General features: G+C 37.7%; 1 protein-coding gene across 4 annotated transcripts in view; it reads left to right on the top strand.

Annotated features, from left to right (window-relative positions):
- Window positions 1-17,979, top strand: part of PARP8 (poly(ADP-ribose) polymerase family member 8) — a 175,809-nt gene extending 157,830 nt beyond the window's left edge. For all 4 annotated transcript variants that reach the window (XM_027605409.2, XM_027605408.2, XM_035727635.1 and 1 more), the window contains 4 exons: window positions 450-523; window positions 1,679-1,748; window positions 2,598-2,682; window positions 13,404-17,979. In XM_027605409.2, the coding sequence (XP_027461210.1) occupies window positions 450-523; window positions 1,679-1,748; window positions 2,598-2,682; window positions 13,404-13,506 (332 nt within the window). In that variant the 3' untranslated portion in view covers window positions 13,507-17,979. The remainder of the gene's footprint in view (window positions 1-449; window positions 524-1,678; window positions 1,749-2,597; window positions 2,683-13,403) is intronic.
- The last annotated feature ends 326 nt before the right edge of the window (window positions 17,980-18,305 follow it).

Here is an 18,305-nt window from a genome sequence, read left to right as displayed (position 1 = left end):
TTTATTTATTTATTTGTCAGGGAGAGACAGAGAGAGAGATTGAAAGAGAGCACAAGCAGGGGGAGTGGCAGAGGGAGAAGCAGGCCCCCTGCGGGGCAGGGAGCCCAATGCGGGACTCGATCCCAGGATTCTGGGATCATGACCCGAGCCAAAGGCAAACGCTTAACTGACTGAGCCACCCAGGTGTCCCGCAAGAGAATTTCTTATCCTGTCTTCAGTACGGAGAAAACCAAACTGGCTTGTGTATACTCTGACACCCTCGGGACTTCCCCAAACCCACTGACTTCCCAGGGCACAGCAGCTGCTCCTTCCAGAGCCCACTGTGGCCGTCCGTGGCCCGAGGCAGTGAGGTCTTCGCCTCCGGTGGAACTTTGCAGTGCCCATGGATCGTATTTGAGGGGTGCCACCCAGCTTTGTCCCTCAATTATGATTTTGCTGGTGTTTTTCAGGGATGAACAAGAAGCAGAAGGTGACAGCCAAAGATGAGCCGGCGTCCAGCAGTAAAAGCAACAGTGCATCACAGGTGTTGTAGTGACTCGAGTGGCTAATGGGATGAGTGGGCTCGGGCTTCCTTAGCCAGCAGGGCTTCAATAAGCACTCAGGCGTTTTAAGTCTGCAGAATTATTTTAAGTGGCCATTACTCACAAAGGTGTAAAACTGACCCTAAAATGCAATAATCGAAACGCCTTTATTCAGTCAATATTCAGCAAGTCTTTATTAAGCTCCTACTGTAATGTTAGAGATTCCTGGGCAGTGGGTTCTAGTGACAAATCAAAAACAGAACCAAACACAATAGAGAATTCCTTGGGGAGGCTCCATTCTATTGAGTGGCTATGGATAAATGAAATGTATATTTAGAGGGAAAGGATGCCAGATGGTAGAGAAAAATGGAGAAAAGTCAGGGGAAAGGGCTGTTGAGTACTGTGGGCTGGAAGGTGGGACCAGAATGAGCCTAGCCTGGGGTGGCCGGGAAAGGATACTCCATCTGAGGTTATTTTGCAGAGACCTATAGGCAGTGAACGCATGAGCCATATGGGAGAAAGAACATTCCAGGCAGAGAAAAGACCAAGCACAGATCCCTTGTTGTTTCAGTGGAAACAACCATTCTGGACAAATGAGAAATCTACTTAATGAGTAATGTGATTTTTAAACAACAGGGGGGAAAAAGTATAGCTGACCTAATATCTAAAAACAAAAACAAAACTACAGATTTTCTCCATGAGATTTTCTTGTAACCTCTGTAGCTTAGTTAATGGTGCTGTAAAAGTGAGTTGGTTTTGGGTAAGTTAGATGATCTGGAATAACTGATTGTAATGTTTGAAAAGATCATGCAATTTTAATTTTGTTTCCCTTGAAATGAGGATGCCAGCCTTCCAGTAAAAATAAATTTGAGTTCTAATTCTATGATGTGAGGCTGTTAAACTTTAATTGAACGTTTTTAGTTCACTTATCTTGAGAGTGATTTAATAATGGTTATGTACAGAAATTAAATGAGACAACAAGTATAGCTTGACATTAAAGAATTCAAGAATATTACTGCTAGTCTAGATAGGCTTTTTTTTTTTTTTAATCTGGAGCTATCTTAGTGGTTATTATTTTTTAATGATGATGAGTTCTTTTCTCACTTGAGCAACTGCCCTATTTTCAACTCTGATTTTTAAATTCTTTTGGAATTTAGTCACAGAAAAAAGGACAGCAGTCCCAATTCCTGCAAAGCCGTAACTTAAAATGCATAGCCTTATGTGAAGGTAAGTTGAAAATTTTACAAACCTCATAGCGTTAATTCTCTATGTTATCTGTGTTTAAGAATTTTACTACAATTCCAGAATGCTCAACATGGGTTAGTGAAAGCATTATTCCTTGTGACCTTCTCTAAGGGCACAGATGGAAAATAGGTAAAATAGAGATCGTAAAGGTGAAAAACAAAGAACTGGCAAGAATTCAGACAGTGCTGTATTTTATCCTTGGCAGATACCTCAGAATGGTAATTATAGTTTTCTGATCAAGTATTGCAAATCTCTTGTGAATATGCCGCCTTCCTCTTTAAGTTGGTTTTTGAATGTATAATACCATGAAAAATGTGAAAGGTGAACCAAGCACTAAGGAGAGAACCCAACAGGTCTTTCTGCTTCTACACCGAAATTATTCCTTTATTCTGAACTTGAAGTAGACAGACTGATAGGTGATTTGCAAGATCATATGCTTTTCTTTGTTCTTTCTATATAAAATCTGACCTTGACTAAAAAAGCTGGTGCTAGGAGTTTCAGTAGCCACCGTTAACTGCCTTTTAAGTCTTCACCCCTTAATATTTAATATAGGACACGAAGTTGCTTTTTATCTACATAGTCTCCAAGTCAGGACTATTTGTTTTTGATAATATACAAGTGATTCCCTTCCTGTTGTTACACTGATGGTGTTTAAAACATAAAATTGTCACATGACATTTTATTGTTTTTACTTACACTTTTGATAGCTTATAAGGTTAAACATTTTTCATGTGTTAGTTTGTGCATCTTCTTTTTGCTTTTAGATTTCTAAGAGGAGGGATATAATAACTTAGAATAAAGTTGTTCTTTAATTTTATCTTCCACTTACAGTGATCACCTCACCTGACCTGCACAAACATGGAGAGATATGGGTCGTCCCAAATACTGATCATGTCTGCACACGATTTTTTTTTGTGTAAGTGTGAAGGTTCAAATTTGCATGTTACTGTCTTCTCCATGAATGAAATAGTAGTGACTACATTATTATTTGGTCACTTTAGCTGCCAATAGGTAACAGACAGGTGGTTTCTCATGTGAATGTTTCTGTTTTATTTTAATGAGCTGTAAAAAACAGAATGATATTTAAATGCTGTTAACTTAGAAGAAATGAAGAAAAACATCTGTCTCTTTAACGATTTGTGTGTGCATATATATATATGCATGTGTATATATGTGTAGATAGACATACACATGCAGATAGATGTAACATATATATACACACATGTACACATACACATACATCTTTAGTTATTTATTTAAGGATTTAAAAAATATTATAACTAGGAATGAAGAAGACAATGAGAATGTCCTGTCCCTATAAGAGTTTGATGATCTGGGGCGCCTGGGTGGCTCAGTCATTAAGCGTCTGCCTTTGGCTTAGGTCATGTTCCCAGGGTCCTGGGATCGAGCCCTGCATCGGGCTCCCTGCTCAGTGGGGAGTCTGCTTCTCCCTCTCCCTCTGCCCTCCACGACCTCCCCCTCCCCCCCCCGCCAAGTGCACTCTCTCTCCCTCTCAAATAAAATAAAATATTAGAAAAAAAGTTGATGATCTGCATTTCATATAACATAGGCTGGCAGTGCAGGACATATTGTTGTGGATTTTTTGACACAGCTGTATCATAAGAGCTGCATGAAAATATAATTGCATTATTTTTCATATCTAAGTAAATAATGTGTGCAGTAGACCTGTCTGATTTTCACCCACCCTTGCTTGACTCCCAACCCTTCCCCGGCCTATTTCTTCCTCATCCATGGTCCTACCCCAGGAAGGACCTCAGGGAAGAATGGAGTATGGTTGTTTTGTACTTTTACGTTGTCTTCTAAAGAGAAGATGGAAAAAAAGCACTGGCTTGTTTTATAAGCCATGTCAAAATGACTGCGTCAAGACTGCTTCAACATACAGTGTTTTCTACAGTGTGCTGTGCCTGCAGCATTTGATCTGTTAGCTTATTGGCAAACTGTTCACAATGTAAATTTTTACTGTCTGGTTTTCTTTGGGAGAGTATGAAAACTGTGACTTTCTTAGGATACTGATTTATGTATTATGCATTTATGTATCTTCTGTATTTTTGATACGTATTAATACATACATTACATATTGTGACACATACACGTATCTGTAGATTTCTTTCTTCATGGCCAGGCAGCCATGAGTATGGTAGACAGAGCCTGCTTTGCTTAAGACAGTTTGTGTCCAGGCTCACCAGTTAGGTGACCCTAGCCACGTTGCATGACCTCTCTGAGCTTCATCAGTAGATACAATAAAGCATCATCAGTAGATACAGTAGCACGCTGTGTCTGCCTTACCAGGCAGAATCCCAACAGGAAACCTGTGGTCCATGAGAAATATCATAATTTCTATCACCCACAAGTAGATTGCTTAAAAAGGTGTGGTTTATAGGGGCACCATGGTCTACCGTAGGAACCCGGACCTAGCAGCACCAGTGGTGTTCTGCATCCTCAGGGCCAAGAGGACAAGAAACAGTTCCCAGAACCCAGTAGGAGAACCCTTACTATTTCAGCAGCTTTGAAAGGAGCTCGAGCCTTCAGTAGCTCGCCCGACGTGACCTTAATGGGCCTGGACCCAGGGGAAACCTGGACTTTACCCCCCTGCCGTTGGTCCTGCTGGGACTCGCCATTGGTCAAGCCCTGCCAGAAAGTAGAGGGCAAGTGAGCTTATTGATAGAGTCCGTACAGGTCAACCTCCTGGGTCAGAATGCAAGGTAGAGAAGGATGCCACATGGACCTGAAGGTTCCTAGGGAGGCTGTCTGCGTGCGATTTTAAGATTCTTATGAGGACAAAGTTAGCACAGTGCAGGGTCTTCACTGAAAGGCACTCACTAGGAATGCCTGGGTGGCTCAGCTGATTGGATGTCTGCCTTCAGCTCAGGTCATGATCCCAGGGTCCTGGGATCGAGCCCCGCATTGGGCTCCCTGCTCCGTGGGAAGTCTGCTTCTCCCTCTCCCTCCATGCGCTCATGCTCTCTCTCAAATAAAGAAATAAAAGTCTTTTAAAAAAGGGAGGGGCACTCATTAAAATTTCCCCCTCTTCTTTCTTGACCATCATGACTCTTATCCATTGTTAGAAGATTGGCCTTCCAAAAGACACATCTAATCGCAAAGTTATCTGATTGAGTGACCTTACGATTTAGGTGGAAATTAACTCCAAAATCCTTTCCTTAGCCTGATGTTAATGTTAATTTACTTCTCTTATTATCTTGCTAAAGTTCAAATTTATTAAGCTAAATAAACAACTTTAGGCAGTAGGCATTCTAATCTTATTTCTTTGAAATTTTACATAAAGTATATGTCAAATAAATCTGTAGGGATGTATGTGTTGTGTGTGTGTGTCTGGAGAGAGAGATTTCTGTATTTATTAGAAGAAAAAAAATGAGGAAAGACCATCTGAAGAAAAGAGAATAAGATTCTTCCAGTATACTTAGATACTTTCCAAATAGTGTAAAGAAAAAAAAAACTATTAAGATAATGATTTTCATTTCTTTATAAATACAGATGAGATTTCATCCTTTTTCTCTGCACCCTCAGGAGAGAAGAGACTAATTAAGGAAAATTGATAAGATTCAAACACATCAGAAGGAGAGTCCATTCACTAATTAATGTACATTCTAATTACAACCATCAGCTTCTTTATAAAAGATATAATCACAGAGTTCTATGAGTGATGTGCCTCCCCAGTAAGTGGTAACATCTAGGAAAAGATAAATTGGTGAGAAAGAAGTGAGTTATCACAAATAGACTGTTATCAGACAGAAAATCGTATTTTCTTGTTCTCATTTTGTTCCAATTTTTTTAAATTAACATTACCTAATTGCTTCTGTTAGAAGTTTGGCCTGATGACTAGGATATAAATTACTGTGGCTTCCTTTTTAAATCTATTATTAAGTGAAACTATGAAAAATCAAAATAATTTCCGTGCTAATCTGATTTCTAGAATGGTGATAATAAAACAGGTGTTTAATTATCCTAACCATACTCTTTCCAGCAAGTAAACAACAACACAGAATGAGAAAAGAACTGGGGGGATATTTTAGAGAACAGACTACTGTATCAAAAAAAAATTTGAAAGTAAAATTTAAAGGAAGATATCACTTAGAAAAAAAAGAATAAATTTGAAAACTTTTATTGGATAATTTCGAAATGAATAAACTTAAATTCTGATGCTTCTGGCAAAACACAACAATTCAGATGTTATAAACAGATTCTAGCCAATTTTAGGGATTGTTGAGAAAATTTGATTTCATTAGTGGCCTTGAGACACATGTAGAAATAAGGCAACAGTTTTTAAAAAGGGCAAGAAGCTGGGCTTAAGCAGGAGGTGCAAAAAGCAAATGGACATATTGTGCTCTAGTCACAGTCAACAAAAATGTTTATTTCACAGCGAATGGGGAGTTTTAGAGCAAGAGAGGAGACTTACTATTGGCTGTTTTCCATGAATAGGATTAAAGAATAAAATCAAAGAGAAGGTAGTTGATAATTTGGCAAGCTAACAGAGTAGGTGTGTCTTGTGTCATGAGCTACCCCCAGGCTATCCACCCTCCCCACCTTCCCCACCCCCCCAGCCCCCAACCCCGGCACCCCCGCCATAGTGAAAACTGTTAGAGCTAAGAGTATATGCCTTCCCCTTCAACTCTCTGGGACCAAGGGAAGGCTAAGAACTGCTAGGTTTGCGTATCTTGCTTATTTGATGTTACAACCTACCTGTTTAATCTTCAGTGTTTCATTGATTTAGAGCAGGCAGGTCTGCAAAATCAGTTTCCATATTTTGTCTATTAGATAAATTTAAGGTATACAGCCCCTCCTATTTTTCAAGACCTACCAATAAGATCAGAAACTTAAAAACAGGAAGGACCAAATCAGACAAATCAGCAGAAAAGAGATGGGATATTTTCAGGTTCTTGAGTCCGGCAGATCTCAGTGCTAAATAAGTTTCAGGAATTCTTATCCAAAATCTGTTTTTTAAGGTTCAGCTCAAACACCACTTCTTTCAGGAAGCTCCTAATCAAAAATAATCTCTCTTCCTGGTGTTCTGCAGCTCACACTGCAGAACTTCGATTTAAAATTTAGTTTTTTCTTGTATCGGACTTTTCCATGAGGCTGTCAAGTCCGAAAGGGCTGACTCCTACTTTTGCTTTTCATTTACTATCCTGATGCCCTTCAGCGCCTCCCCTGGTACTGGATGCATGGCTGCTTATCGGTACATTTTTAATGAATGAACAAAGACAAAGCTAACTGGATAATATTTTGGATTATGTATGGTTTTTATTTTTGGTAAAAGTTTGAAATCTAAAGAGACGGATACAAGAAAAACGTGTAAAATAAGAACTGTATAATGGCCATTCAGTGAAAAGAAAGGTAACTTTCATCATGATTTTGCAAAAACAAACAAACAAAAAACAAACCAGTGTTTGAATGGGAACATAGTGAAGGAGACAGACAAGTTATTTATGAAGTTGGAAGACAAGCCATTCAGTCATGGCTCAATGAAGCTGTGTGACATCAAGCTGATACGATCGGAAACTTTGCTTTTTCACCAGCCTATAATAAATCCAGTTTCTCTGTCTGCAACCCAGATCCATTTCCAGGATTTAAACTGCTACATCACTCTCCTGTTTAAAACTCTTTAGGAGCTGCTTGCTTCTTATAAGATAAAGTCCAATCTCCTTTACAAAGGGAGCCAACTCACTCCCCAGCCTTTTGTTCTTCCTTCAGCACCACTGCATTGGAAGGTCAAGGAGATCTAGCCCCCAGCCTCACGACCCCCAGTTTTCATTGCCCACAATTTCTCACCCCCAGATACTACGCTTCATGACCTCAGCTATAGGCTATGAGCCCCACACTTCCATGCTTTTCCTCTTTCCTTTCTCCAGTAAATCTAGACTCTCTCTTCCTCTCTCCCCTCACACTAATTTATCTGATTCCTACTCCTCTTTTAAATTTTAGCTATGCCTTCCCTCCTCCCAGAAACTTTCCTTGACTCCGTTGTGCTACTCCTTGGTGTTATTGTGTGATGCCATGGGCTTGTTTTTATCATTGGGTTGTTCTTTCTTATTTAGGGTCTTCTCCATTATTCTGCATACATTCTTGAGGTCAGGGACTGTATGGCTCATTTGTCTTTGTGTGCCTAGCACAGTGCTTGGCAGAGAAGTAAGAATGAATGAAATGCCCACACTTAACTGCTTGCTAGGTATTTTCTCCCAGAATGTCTGCTCCTACCTTGAAATCAGTATGTACAAAGTGAAACCCATTATTGCTAAATTCCCGAGTCAAGTTCTTGGCTTCCCCAATCTACGCAGTAATTTTACTCAAAGACACTTGCAACCCTGAGCTATAGTTTTTAATGTCTTTTTCCTTGTACACTATAGTCATCAGCCCCCTTGTGTATCTTCACACAGTTTTCTCCTTTTGATACCATTGTTTCCATGGATATATCATTCTCTGCCCCAGAGTCCATCAAAAGATCACTAGGTTTTCTCTAGGCTTCTAATTTCATCATTGCTCCTAATCTATCTTGTACAATGCCAGATTTATTAAACATTAACATTATTACACTAGTGATAACTGTTCCTTGCATAGAAACTGAAATCAAAGGTAAACAAAAAAGAAGAACGTCACCCATAATATCCCCACTTGGAATTAACGACAGTTAATCTTTGATGTATAGCCTACATTTCTATGCATATAAATTTTTTAAGGTCATACTACTTATATCACACTAATATTCCTAAAGCAGAGTCTTGATTATATCTTGTTCATACTCTCTGGTAGTTTTTAACAAATAAACACATGACATTCCACAACATAGAGCCCATTTTATCTTCCTTCAATGACCCATACAGACCATTGATTGAATAAAATTATTATGCTAGGTGTTTCTTGAACACAACTTGGAATTATTTTTCCCACTACTGTGCCTTTGCTCAGTCATTCCAAATGATGGGCCTTCCTGCCCGCTCAGCCTTAGCTGATCTCCCAAGGCTCAACTACATAGTCTTTTCTGTGGGGTCTTTCCTGACATCCCAGTCAGACATGATGTCTGTCTTTACTCTAAATTTTACTCGTCCTTGCTCGTCCTAAAATTGCTTTTCCTTGCTGCCCGTCTTACAGTTATTTGCATAACTCTATTATCTTCCCTAGTAAAATGCAAATTCTGTTCGCAGAAACGCTTAACACATAGTGCGTGAGAACAGTGACAAAGGCCGAACGTTCCAACGTGATGAAGAAATTGTACATGGGCGATGATGTAGACAATGCTCTTATAGTATCAGATACCTTAAGGAACTTTGGAGAAGTGCTGGGTATCATTCAGTTCACAGTGAATTTCTCCTCTCTATTGCAAATGAAAACCAATGCTATCATTTCTGGGTTCCAGATTCAGAGAGTCCAAAAACAAATTGACGTGTGCCATTCTTTAAGCTGCTACATCAATTTGGAAATAGAACTTGTCAATACATTCAAAAGTTTTTATCCAGGAAATTTCCTAACGTATCCAGAGAGTTCCAGACAGCTAAATTCCCTCTGTTGTTTTCTTTCCTTCTCATAGCTTTTTAAGCAAATTGGCTTATTTTTTAATTAAAATTTTAGTAATTTTTTAATGCTCCTGGGAACTTAAGTAATTTTTGTCTCCTTTTAGATGGTTTCATTTTTCCTTCTTCAGAAAACCCCAGTCAAGTGTATCATTTTCCCTAGTGATAACCATTCTTGCTCCATTTCTTTTTTTTTTAATTTTTAAAAGATTTTATTTATTTATTTGCCAGAGAGAGAGAGAGAGAGAGTACAAGCAGGGGGAGCGGCAGGCAGAGGGAGAAGCGGGCTCCTTGGGGGCTCGATCCCAGGACCCTGAGATCATGACCTGAGCCGAAGGCAGACGCCTGACCATCCGAGCCACCCAGGCGCCCCACTCCATTTCTTTTTATTAATCTTGTTGCTTTCTGGACATAAATGAACTTCACTGTTAAATTAGCAATTGAGTGTTTGTCTGTAATACTAATAAATAGCTGCAAAGTATTCTGTATGCCATATTGTAGTAAATGCCCTGTGTCACTAGTAATGCATATATCTAAACGCTGCCAGTTGACCCAGGCAAATGGTAGCTTGTCTTTCCTTTATTATTATATATGCTTCATAGTTTAAGACATCTGAATGCCTGTGGCCAGTTTTATCCTTCCAACGCACAACTGTTATGCTTCCTTGTGGGCTTCATAGACAATGGAAGAATATGCATTTTTCTTAATACATATTCTTTAAATAAAATCTTTAAAGATTTTATTTATTTATTTATTTATTTATTTACTTATTTGACTGAGAGAGAGAGAGAGCACAAGTAGGCAGAGCAGCAGGCAGAGGGAGAGGGAGAAACAGACTCCCTGCCAAGCAGGGAGCCCGACATGGGGCTCGATCCCAGGACCCTGGGATCATGACTTGAGTGGAAGGCAGCCGAATAACCGACTGAGCCACCCAGGTGCCCCAATACTTTGAATCTCCATCTCAATCTCTCGCTCCTGCTCTCTACTCTCTGTTTGCTTTTGCCCTGGGCTCTTTCTGTCCTAAATTATTATTGTTTGTTTAAAGAATGTGAGTCTCATCTTCTCTCCATTAATTACTAATGCTTTTCAGGTGTCAATGAGCACGTAGTATTTGGGGATAGCAAACCCTTCCATTTGATGGAAATAGAGTGTTGGGGTAGTGGGACATGACTGGAGGGGAAGTTTAGGTTTGGGTTATGAAGAACCCTGGTGCGCTATGCCAGTGCCATTGGATTTTTGTCCTGCAAGTGAAGTGCAGACCATTTGTATCACTCTAGCGAGAGCAGAAAATACCCTTCTAGGAGGGTCGGTGGGGCTAAGTAGCGAGACCGAGAGATCAGTTACAATGTTCTTACAATCGTCTAGGTCAGTGTTTCTCACTCCAAAAGAAAATGTGTTTGATATTGTGACTTGGGAAAAAACAGTGCTTACTTTGTGTGGTGCATTCAGTATTCTGTGTCCTATTCTATTCTAATTTCACTGAAAAACGCTAGCCCAGACAATCTAAGTTAATTTCAAAACCCGCTAATTGTACGTAACCTGCAACTTGAAAATCACTTATTTAGACGAATGATAATGGAACCATAAACGGAGGTAATGGCATCAAATGGAGAGAAGATGCGCCTGGCAATAATTAGGAAAAGAGAAGCAAGATAACTTGGTGATTTATTGGATTTAGGCACATGGAAGAGCCAAGAATGACTGAAGTTCTCTTGTTGAGAGACTGGGTAGATGATGGTACTCCAAACTGAGATTCTGATAGAGTTAAAAAGGCAGACTTGGGGTTAAAAAATTAAGCAATTTTGAATACACTAGATTTGTGATTTCTGTGGGGAAATTATAGTTAGGGAAAGATGTAAGGATTAGAGATATAGTTTAGGAATCAGCATGTGGGTGATAATTAAAGCAGCGGGAGAGACTGAAATAATTGAGAGTTTGCATAGTATGAAAAGAGAAAACGCTGAGAGTGAATTGTGGATAAAGCCAGCATTGAAATGGGAGGCCAGGAAAGAGGACTCAGTGAAGGAAGCAGAATTAATAATCAAAGGGCCAACCGGGGAGTGAAGAGGTAATGCAGCTTCAGGGAAAAGAGCAGTCAGCTGTATCACATACTGCAGCCGTAGCAGGTAGAATCTGAATTCCTCATGTAAGAGGCCATGGGTAACCACTGTCCAGACTTTCGGTAGAGTGGTAGGGTCAGAAGAATGACTGCAGTGGGTTCAGGACAACATGAGCAGTTAGAATGTATTGTAGACAAATCTCAAAGGGCAGCTTTAAATTGAAAGGAATAGAGCTGGTAGTATGTAGGCTGGGTATCAGTGAAGCCGAGAATATCTTACTCAGCTTCGTGTCCAGTGTGCAGAGGACACAGATGCCGTAGAGATAGAGCAAACATAAATGCTTATTAGGAGAATGCGGAGAGATCCGTGTGGACTGGTATGCATAACTGGCACTCTGGTTTTCTTTGTCTCTCCATCCTCTTTTTTGGCAGTGTCTTTTTGCTTTCCGAAATCCAGATCCTTGAGGAACTAGCTGGATTGGCTTGGTAAATACCATTATCTCCCTCGGGATGAGCCTGCAAGCCAGGTTGCCTCCCCAGCCTTGGCTCAGCGTTATGGATTCCTTAGTTTACCCTTTGGCCCCGGGGGTAGCCAGGATGTACACAAAAACCATATAACATATTTTACTTGCCCCATAAAATGTATCTTTTATACAGTTTGCCACAAAGCTCCAAACTAGCTTTGGACATTGCTTAAAGCATTTCACTTTAACTTTCTCCATTTAATTAACAGGGCACTTACAGTTTGGTCTCCTGGGAAAATCATTATAAGTAGGCTGTGTATCACATATCCGTTTCTTTTCTTCGCAGTAATGCTTCACCATTGAGTGTCATATATAAACATGCGCATGTGTGCGTGTGTATGTACGCATCCTTACATGGATAGAATTAACCAAGTTGATTGGCAACCGTGGGTCAGTTCCTAAAGAGTTTAAACTTGATACAAATGGAGTTATCACTAGGTGTTTGAGCACTGGATTATGTAAGCACCTGAGTTCTTATTGCTGTATGTCATCTATTCCATTTTCCTGTATTGTGCTATTTCAGGAGAATTTTAATGTGGTGAGGAAAAGGCAGTGGTGCTCATAAATCTTTGAGACTGCTTACACCCATGGTTATCTATTTTGAAGTAATTACCACTTCTCGAAAGCTTCTGTCTTGAAGTCATTTTTACGAAGTCAAATTAATTCATCACCTATTCTACTTCTGAATCTTATCACGGAAGTTTAAAAATTCATTCTTGGAAAATTCTTTTTGCCCAAGTAAGTTTATTTGAGGAAATGAATAATCATCTAAAACGCAATTCTTTCTTTCTAAAGGACTTAGTAATCGCTGTCCTTTAATGTTATATTTCCACTTCTGGAGCTTAGTGAAACTTAGCACACTTGCATTCTTGTGTGAGGTACCAGCACAAATAAGAATATCTTCTAGAGTCAGACTACACAGAGCCACCAGTGATGAGGAAAAAAAGGCAGCACTGATCACAATGGAATAATAATGAGAAGGCAGGCGCGGTGAAGGAGCAGTGGCAGAAAGTGAAGTCATTTCTCAGGGTGTCACAGATCAGAAAATAAACAAATGAGTGAAGTGGGAGTGGGGCTCACAAAATTCGAACCTAAGGAACCGAAAGCTGAAGCTGGTATGTTCTTTCATGGTGGGCTTCATAGAACAGCTGCTGTGGGAAATGCCCGCCAGGCAAAGACACGGACAATGCTTTATGTGGGGATGAAAAAGTTAAGATTAAAAGGGAAGGAAGGAGGGAAGAAAGGAAAGAGGGAGGGAGGGAGGGGAGGAAGGAAGGGAGGAAGGGGCAAATCAGGGCATGATGTAGGATAATCAATGTGTTTAGTCATGCAGGCTTTTCTGCATTTGCGAACACATTATTAAATACAATTGAGAAATAACGTCTTCACTACTGAATCCCTTTGGCTATATTTTAGGTATCAAATGGCGTTTCTGAGGGGGTTTAAGTGCTTTTTTTTTGAGTGTTTCGTCTTTTTAAAAATGTCTTAACGTTTCTTTTTTGTGTTTTAGCTATGAAGATGGTCAGGTTGGAGATGCGAATATTAACACACAAGAAGGAGGCATTCACAAAGAGATCCTTCGAGTAATTGGTAATCAAACTGCTACTGGTTAAAGGACCATCATTTAATTAACATGATTTGAAAGCCTTCCTCGGGTTCAAAGCTGGATTTTGAACTGAAGAAGATGATAAAATAATTTATTGTTATTATAAACAAAAGTAACCCTTTGAATACTGATTTTTTTCTTAGTATTTCTAAGTATCTTATTAAATACCTAAAATGGTATAAAATTTATCAATTGTAGGGTTATGGAATCTAGTAATAAAATTACAACAGCACTTAAACTGAAGTTTGGGTTGCTCACACAATAAACAGATTGAAAAAACAGTTTTGTGCTGATATTTTTATATTAAACTCTTTAATTGGAAATTTGGTATTATATACCGACATTTTAGGTTACCAGAATAGAAGTGAGAACATTTTATAATGACGTCTAAATCTATACAGTACTTTGCAATAAGTATGTTTGCACATTCTGATGTACTACTTAATTAGTGGTATGAACATTCAAATGTTTTGGGGAGGGATATTTCCTATTCTCCTGTTATTTTTTTCTTATACAAAAACAATTAGGTCTTAGATGCAGTGCTTTGCCCAAGAGTATGTAATGTATATATCTGCAGATTGATGCATCAAAATGTGTGGTCGTGCATGTATGTGTGTGTATATGCACATATATGTGCTTTGACAACAGAGATGGCACGGCTCCACGATTCTATGCTCATTTAATGAAAAGAAAATAATATTCAGTAAGCAGTAAATCTGGACATAAACCAAGATATGAGTCAAATTTACCACCATTCATTCACTAAAGATATTTAGAAACAATTTTTCTATTTGTTTAATTTCCCCTTCAGTTAAAATTCAACTCTTTTATAATATTATCTAACAGTTATAATTTGGGGAACACAGATGCCCCAGGTGGACTAATTCTATATTCAAATGGTTATATGTTTAAAAGAAGGGCCTCAGAATTTAAACAAACGGTATATATTTTTTATTTCCTACAATGGAACATTTTTAAAATTTATTTATACCACACCAGCATTTTTTATATTTTTTCATCTAATAACCTCTGCTTATTTTTTTTCGTATTGAGAAAGAAGACAAATGTTGAAGTTTCTTTTATATTAAAAGAACACAAATAAGTTTATAGAGAATAATAACACCAGCTCTTAGCATTTTCCTTTCAAGAGTCATGTGCTCATCAAAATCATTTCTGTTTCTTTGGGTCCTAAAGTTATTCTTATTCATTGTATGTTTTAGACTGTTTATTTTCCTACACGATGTCTTTGGAATAAGGCCATTCATGAGAGCAGTTTAATTAGCAAGTCTACCACTCTATTCAAACCCTGAATCAAGGCTCTTATCTGATTCTAATTTATTTAGAAAGAAAAAATAAATAAAAATGTTCAGTCATTTGCAAATATAATGTTATAACTTCTGTGTTTATTTCCTTTGGCATAAAAGGGGAGCACAAAGGTCATATTCATTGTTAAGGGTTGCTATCTAAGAAGTATTTGCTAATTGTTTGTTTTCTTGTATTGTAAATAATTGATATGCCACTTATGTCTGCAAAAATAGTCTTGAAGTGGATGGGATATTAATCATTGTGATAGAATCCACTTAAAACATTGATCTGTTCTGATTTGTGCCTCTGAACTCAAAAGCCAGACTGAGGGATCCTATTGCATGGTAGGGCCGAGCTATAGTATCTTACTTAGTGTTCTGTGACCAGATACTTGAAGACTTTACATGGTACAAGAGGACGACTTGCTTTTTTTCTGTCAAGATTTCCCAAGTCTTCCAAAAAACCTTTGACTGGGTTCTTTTTTTTTAAAAAACAGTTTTAAGCAACAAAACTATATTTCAAATTAATTTTGTGGCTCGTTCGATATATAGCATCATTGTGAAGATGTACTAGCAGGATTTAGAAATTGAGGTCTTGGAGCCCGACCTGTGTAGCATCTAGTGCCTCCAAGCATAGTTTTACAACCATGGACCTAATCCATTAAGGTTTGACTTCACAGTTGAGTGATCTGTAAGGAGTGAAGTATGAGAATCTGAACTGGAAGGGTAACTTGGAGGACTCAGGGGAGAGTATTTCAGGGAGGAAAAACTGGCATAATGCAAACTTCTACTGCCAGTTCAAGATTAAAAGTAGATTAACCTCTTAGAGCAAGGGAAGTGGTTGATAGTTTTAATGCCTACTAAATATTACAGACAATAGACATCTTTTATGATAATAAAATCACATGTCTCCTAATGGTAATTCATTGAATGTTATTGCAATGTAGAATGACAGATTGTAAATTTGTTTTGAAGAATTAAGTTCAGAACCTTTGTAAGCAAATATTCTAAGTATTAGAGCCAGTCCTTTAATTGGACTTTTGATATTGTGATAACTATAGCATACTGATACTTATCTTTATTTTTAAAGAATCTAATTTCAGTATCTATCATTAGTAAATGAACATCATGCTTCCGAGATCCAAGTAGGTCTTTAAAATGTAGAAGTTTGAACATTATCATGCCTTGATTCAGTCACCCCATTAAGATTACCTATTGACATATTTGATGATTCCAAACATGGATATTGTATTGTATTTATATAATATTTGAAGTCTGTTTACTGATGCTTTGTTATAGTTATATTAATTATGTAGCCATTACTACATAGTTAACCCGCTGAGGAAAGGTAATCATTTATTTTCATTCTTGAAGTAGGGGAAGAAGAACCTTAACTTATTTCTACTTTTTCCTGTATTACTGATTTTGTAAACATTTCACAATGAGTAATTTGTCCTCTTTCACTGTCCACTGGATTAAAAAATAGAAGAAAATGATTGAACATTCAAGAAGAGAAAGGAGTAACAATATACTTATAACCTAGTGCTATAGAATACATTATGGGAAGGCACTTTTGGTGCCTTACATTGCATTATGTTGAAATGATTTTTATTTTTTTTGCTCAACAAATCTCAGTCAAATGTTGGGTGTGAAGGTGGTTTTCAATTTAAAATTTAAACGAGTGCCACATCCTTAAACGTAGTACCAAATATGTGATGTGAGAAACCAACCCCAAAACTGTTGTTAATGTTCTGAATATCTCATTGAAAAATTTAAGAGTTTAGAAAAGACATCTCTCAGTTATTCTCCGCTTTGATAAAAGAAAGGAAACTTTTGATATGCAAGTCTATGAATTTTTAATGTCATTGAAAGAATTTTAGCAGTACTTCATACCATCATAATACCATAACTTGCCAGAGGCCATGGTGTTTGAGAAAATTTTAAGGAAAAACTCATCCTCCTTGTTAATGTCTGGATGCCTTCATGAGATAGTAATTTAATATGTCACAAAGGGCCACTCAACCTTGGACTGTCTACCACTGAAGTATGTGGATTTCATAGTAGCACTTGAAGCACATTGTAAAAATATTAGGATGTTATTCGATTGTTCTGCTGAATTCTTCATTATAACGCTACCTCAAGACAAATGATACACTGTTTGTTAAGGTAACTTGGTTTCCAGTCGAAAGAACAATAAAATTTTGCAAATGGAAATTATCAGATAATTCAGTCAAGACCATGTTGCTGGACATAGATATTGTCAGTTACCTCCTGACATGCAGAAATATGGATATTTCAGTCACTGGTGCTGAGTGACATAGCTAAGACCCAGTGAGTGAGGTGAAGGGGTTTCAAGGCAAAGTTTGAATATAGTTAGTTCCCTTTAAGATTGGTTTTCTCCATGGGCCAGTTTTACATCCATTCACCTAAGCCACAAACAATCGCCCACTTACAGTTAAAGGGTTAAAATACTCAACTGCTTTGCCAGAATGGCAGACTGAATATTCAATTCTTTTGGCATTGAATGCCTGCTAAATTTTTGTCAGATTATATATAAATTTGATGTATATTATTGTCCAGTCAGTTTTTCCTGGAGATTTTGTATACACTATGATATATTAGGATAAGTTTTTGTAGGTTAAAAGAATTTCAAGTAGTTTTTAGACAAAACATATCCATGAGTGTGAAAAAGCTGTGTTGAAGAATAGATTACATTACACATTTACCAGCAAGTCAGTAAAAAAAAATAGTGCTTATTTACATAGTCAACATAATTTAATGTCCTAAAAATATTTTCTTCAATCTGCCCAATATTTAATGTATCATTTGAGATTTAAAAAAATGCAGCCACTCCTTTATGTAAACATTAAAAGATGCCTATGTTTCTTTAATTATCCAGCCTTCTTTACAATAAATTTCTTGACTTTTGTGCACGAAATAGTATTGCAACCTGCTATCTAGCCTTTGGTGCCTTAGAGTTATTATAAATATTTAACAATATGTACATAATGTAAATACTGCCAAGAGATCACTAAGGCCAAATATTTTCTCTATTCACTTTTTATTGCACTTGCTTTCTATTGCTACTTAAGCCTCTTTTACCCAGCTTTGTAATAGTTCTAACATTGTAGCCAATGTAAATGTTTACTTTCAATAAATCTGAATTTGTTCAACAAGTACGGTATATGTGGGCACTATTTTGAAAACCGGTTAGGCCTTAGATATTCCTGATGGATGAATCTTACTTCTGGGGACTAGATATTTGAAATTCTCAACAAACTCTAAAAACGATGTTGCCCTTTTCACTTATAAAATACTTTTAAAATAAGAGGGAATAAGAGGGGAAAAAAAAAACCTTTCTTGCTAGTATTCCCCTCAAATACTTGTGATAGATTTAACTGGCCATGTTGAGTACCATTTTTATCTCAAATTCTGTCAAGAAATACAGGACTGAAACAAAAGATTTATACATTTTGTAGGTATTCTCTATAAACACTTAGGA

This window comes from Zalophus californianus, chromosome 5 (genome assembly GCF_009762305.2).
Source record: "Zalophus californianus isolate mZalCal1 chromosome 5, mZalCal1.pri.v2, whole genome shotgun sequence".
Classification (NCBI taxonomy): domain Eukaryota; kingdom Metazoa; phylum Chordata; class Mammalia; order Carnivora; family Otariidae; genus Zalophus; species Zalophus californianus.
This window is presented reverse-complemented; position numbering and strand designations above follow the sequence as displayed.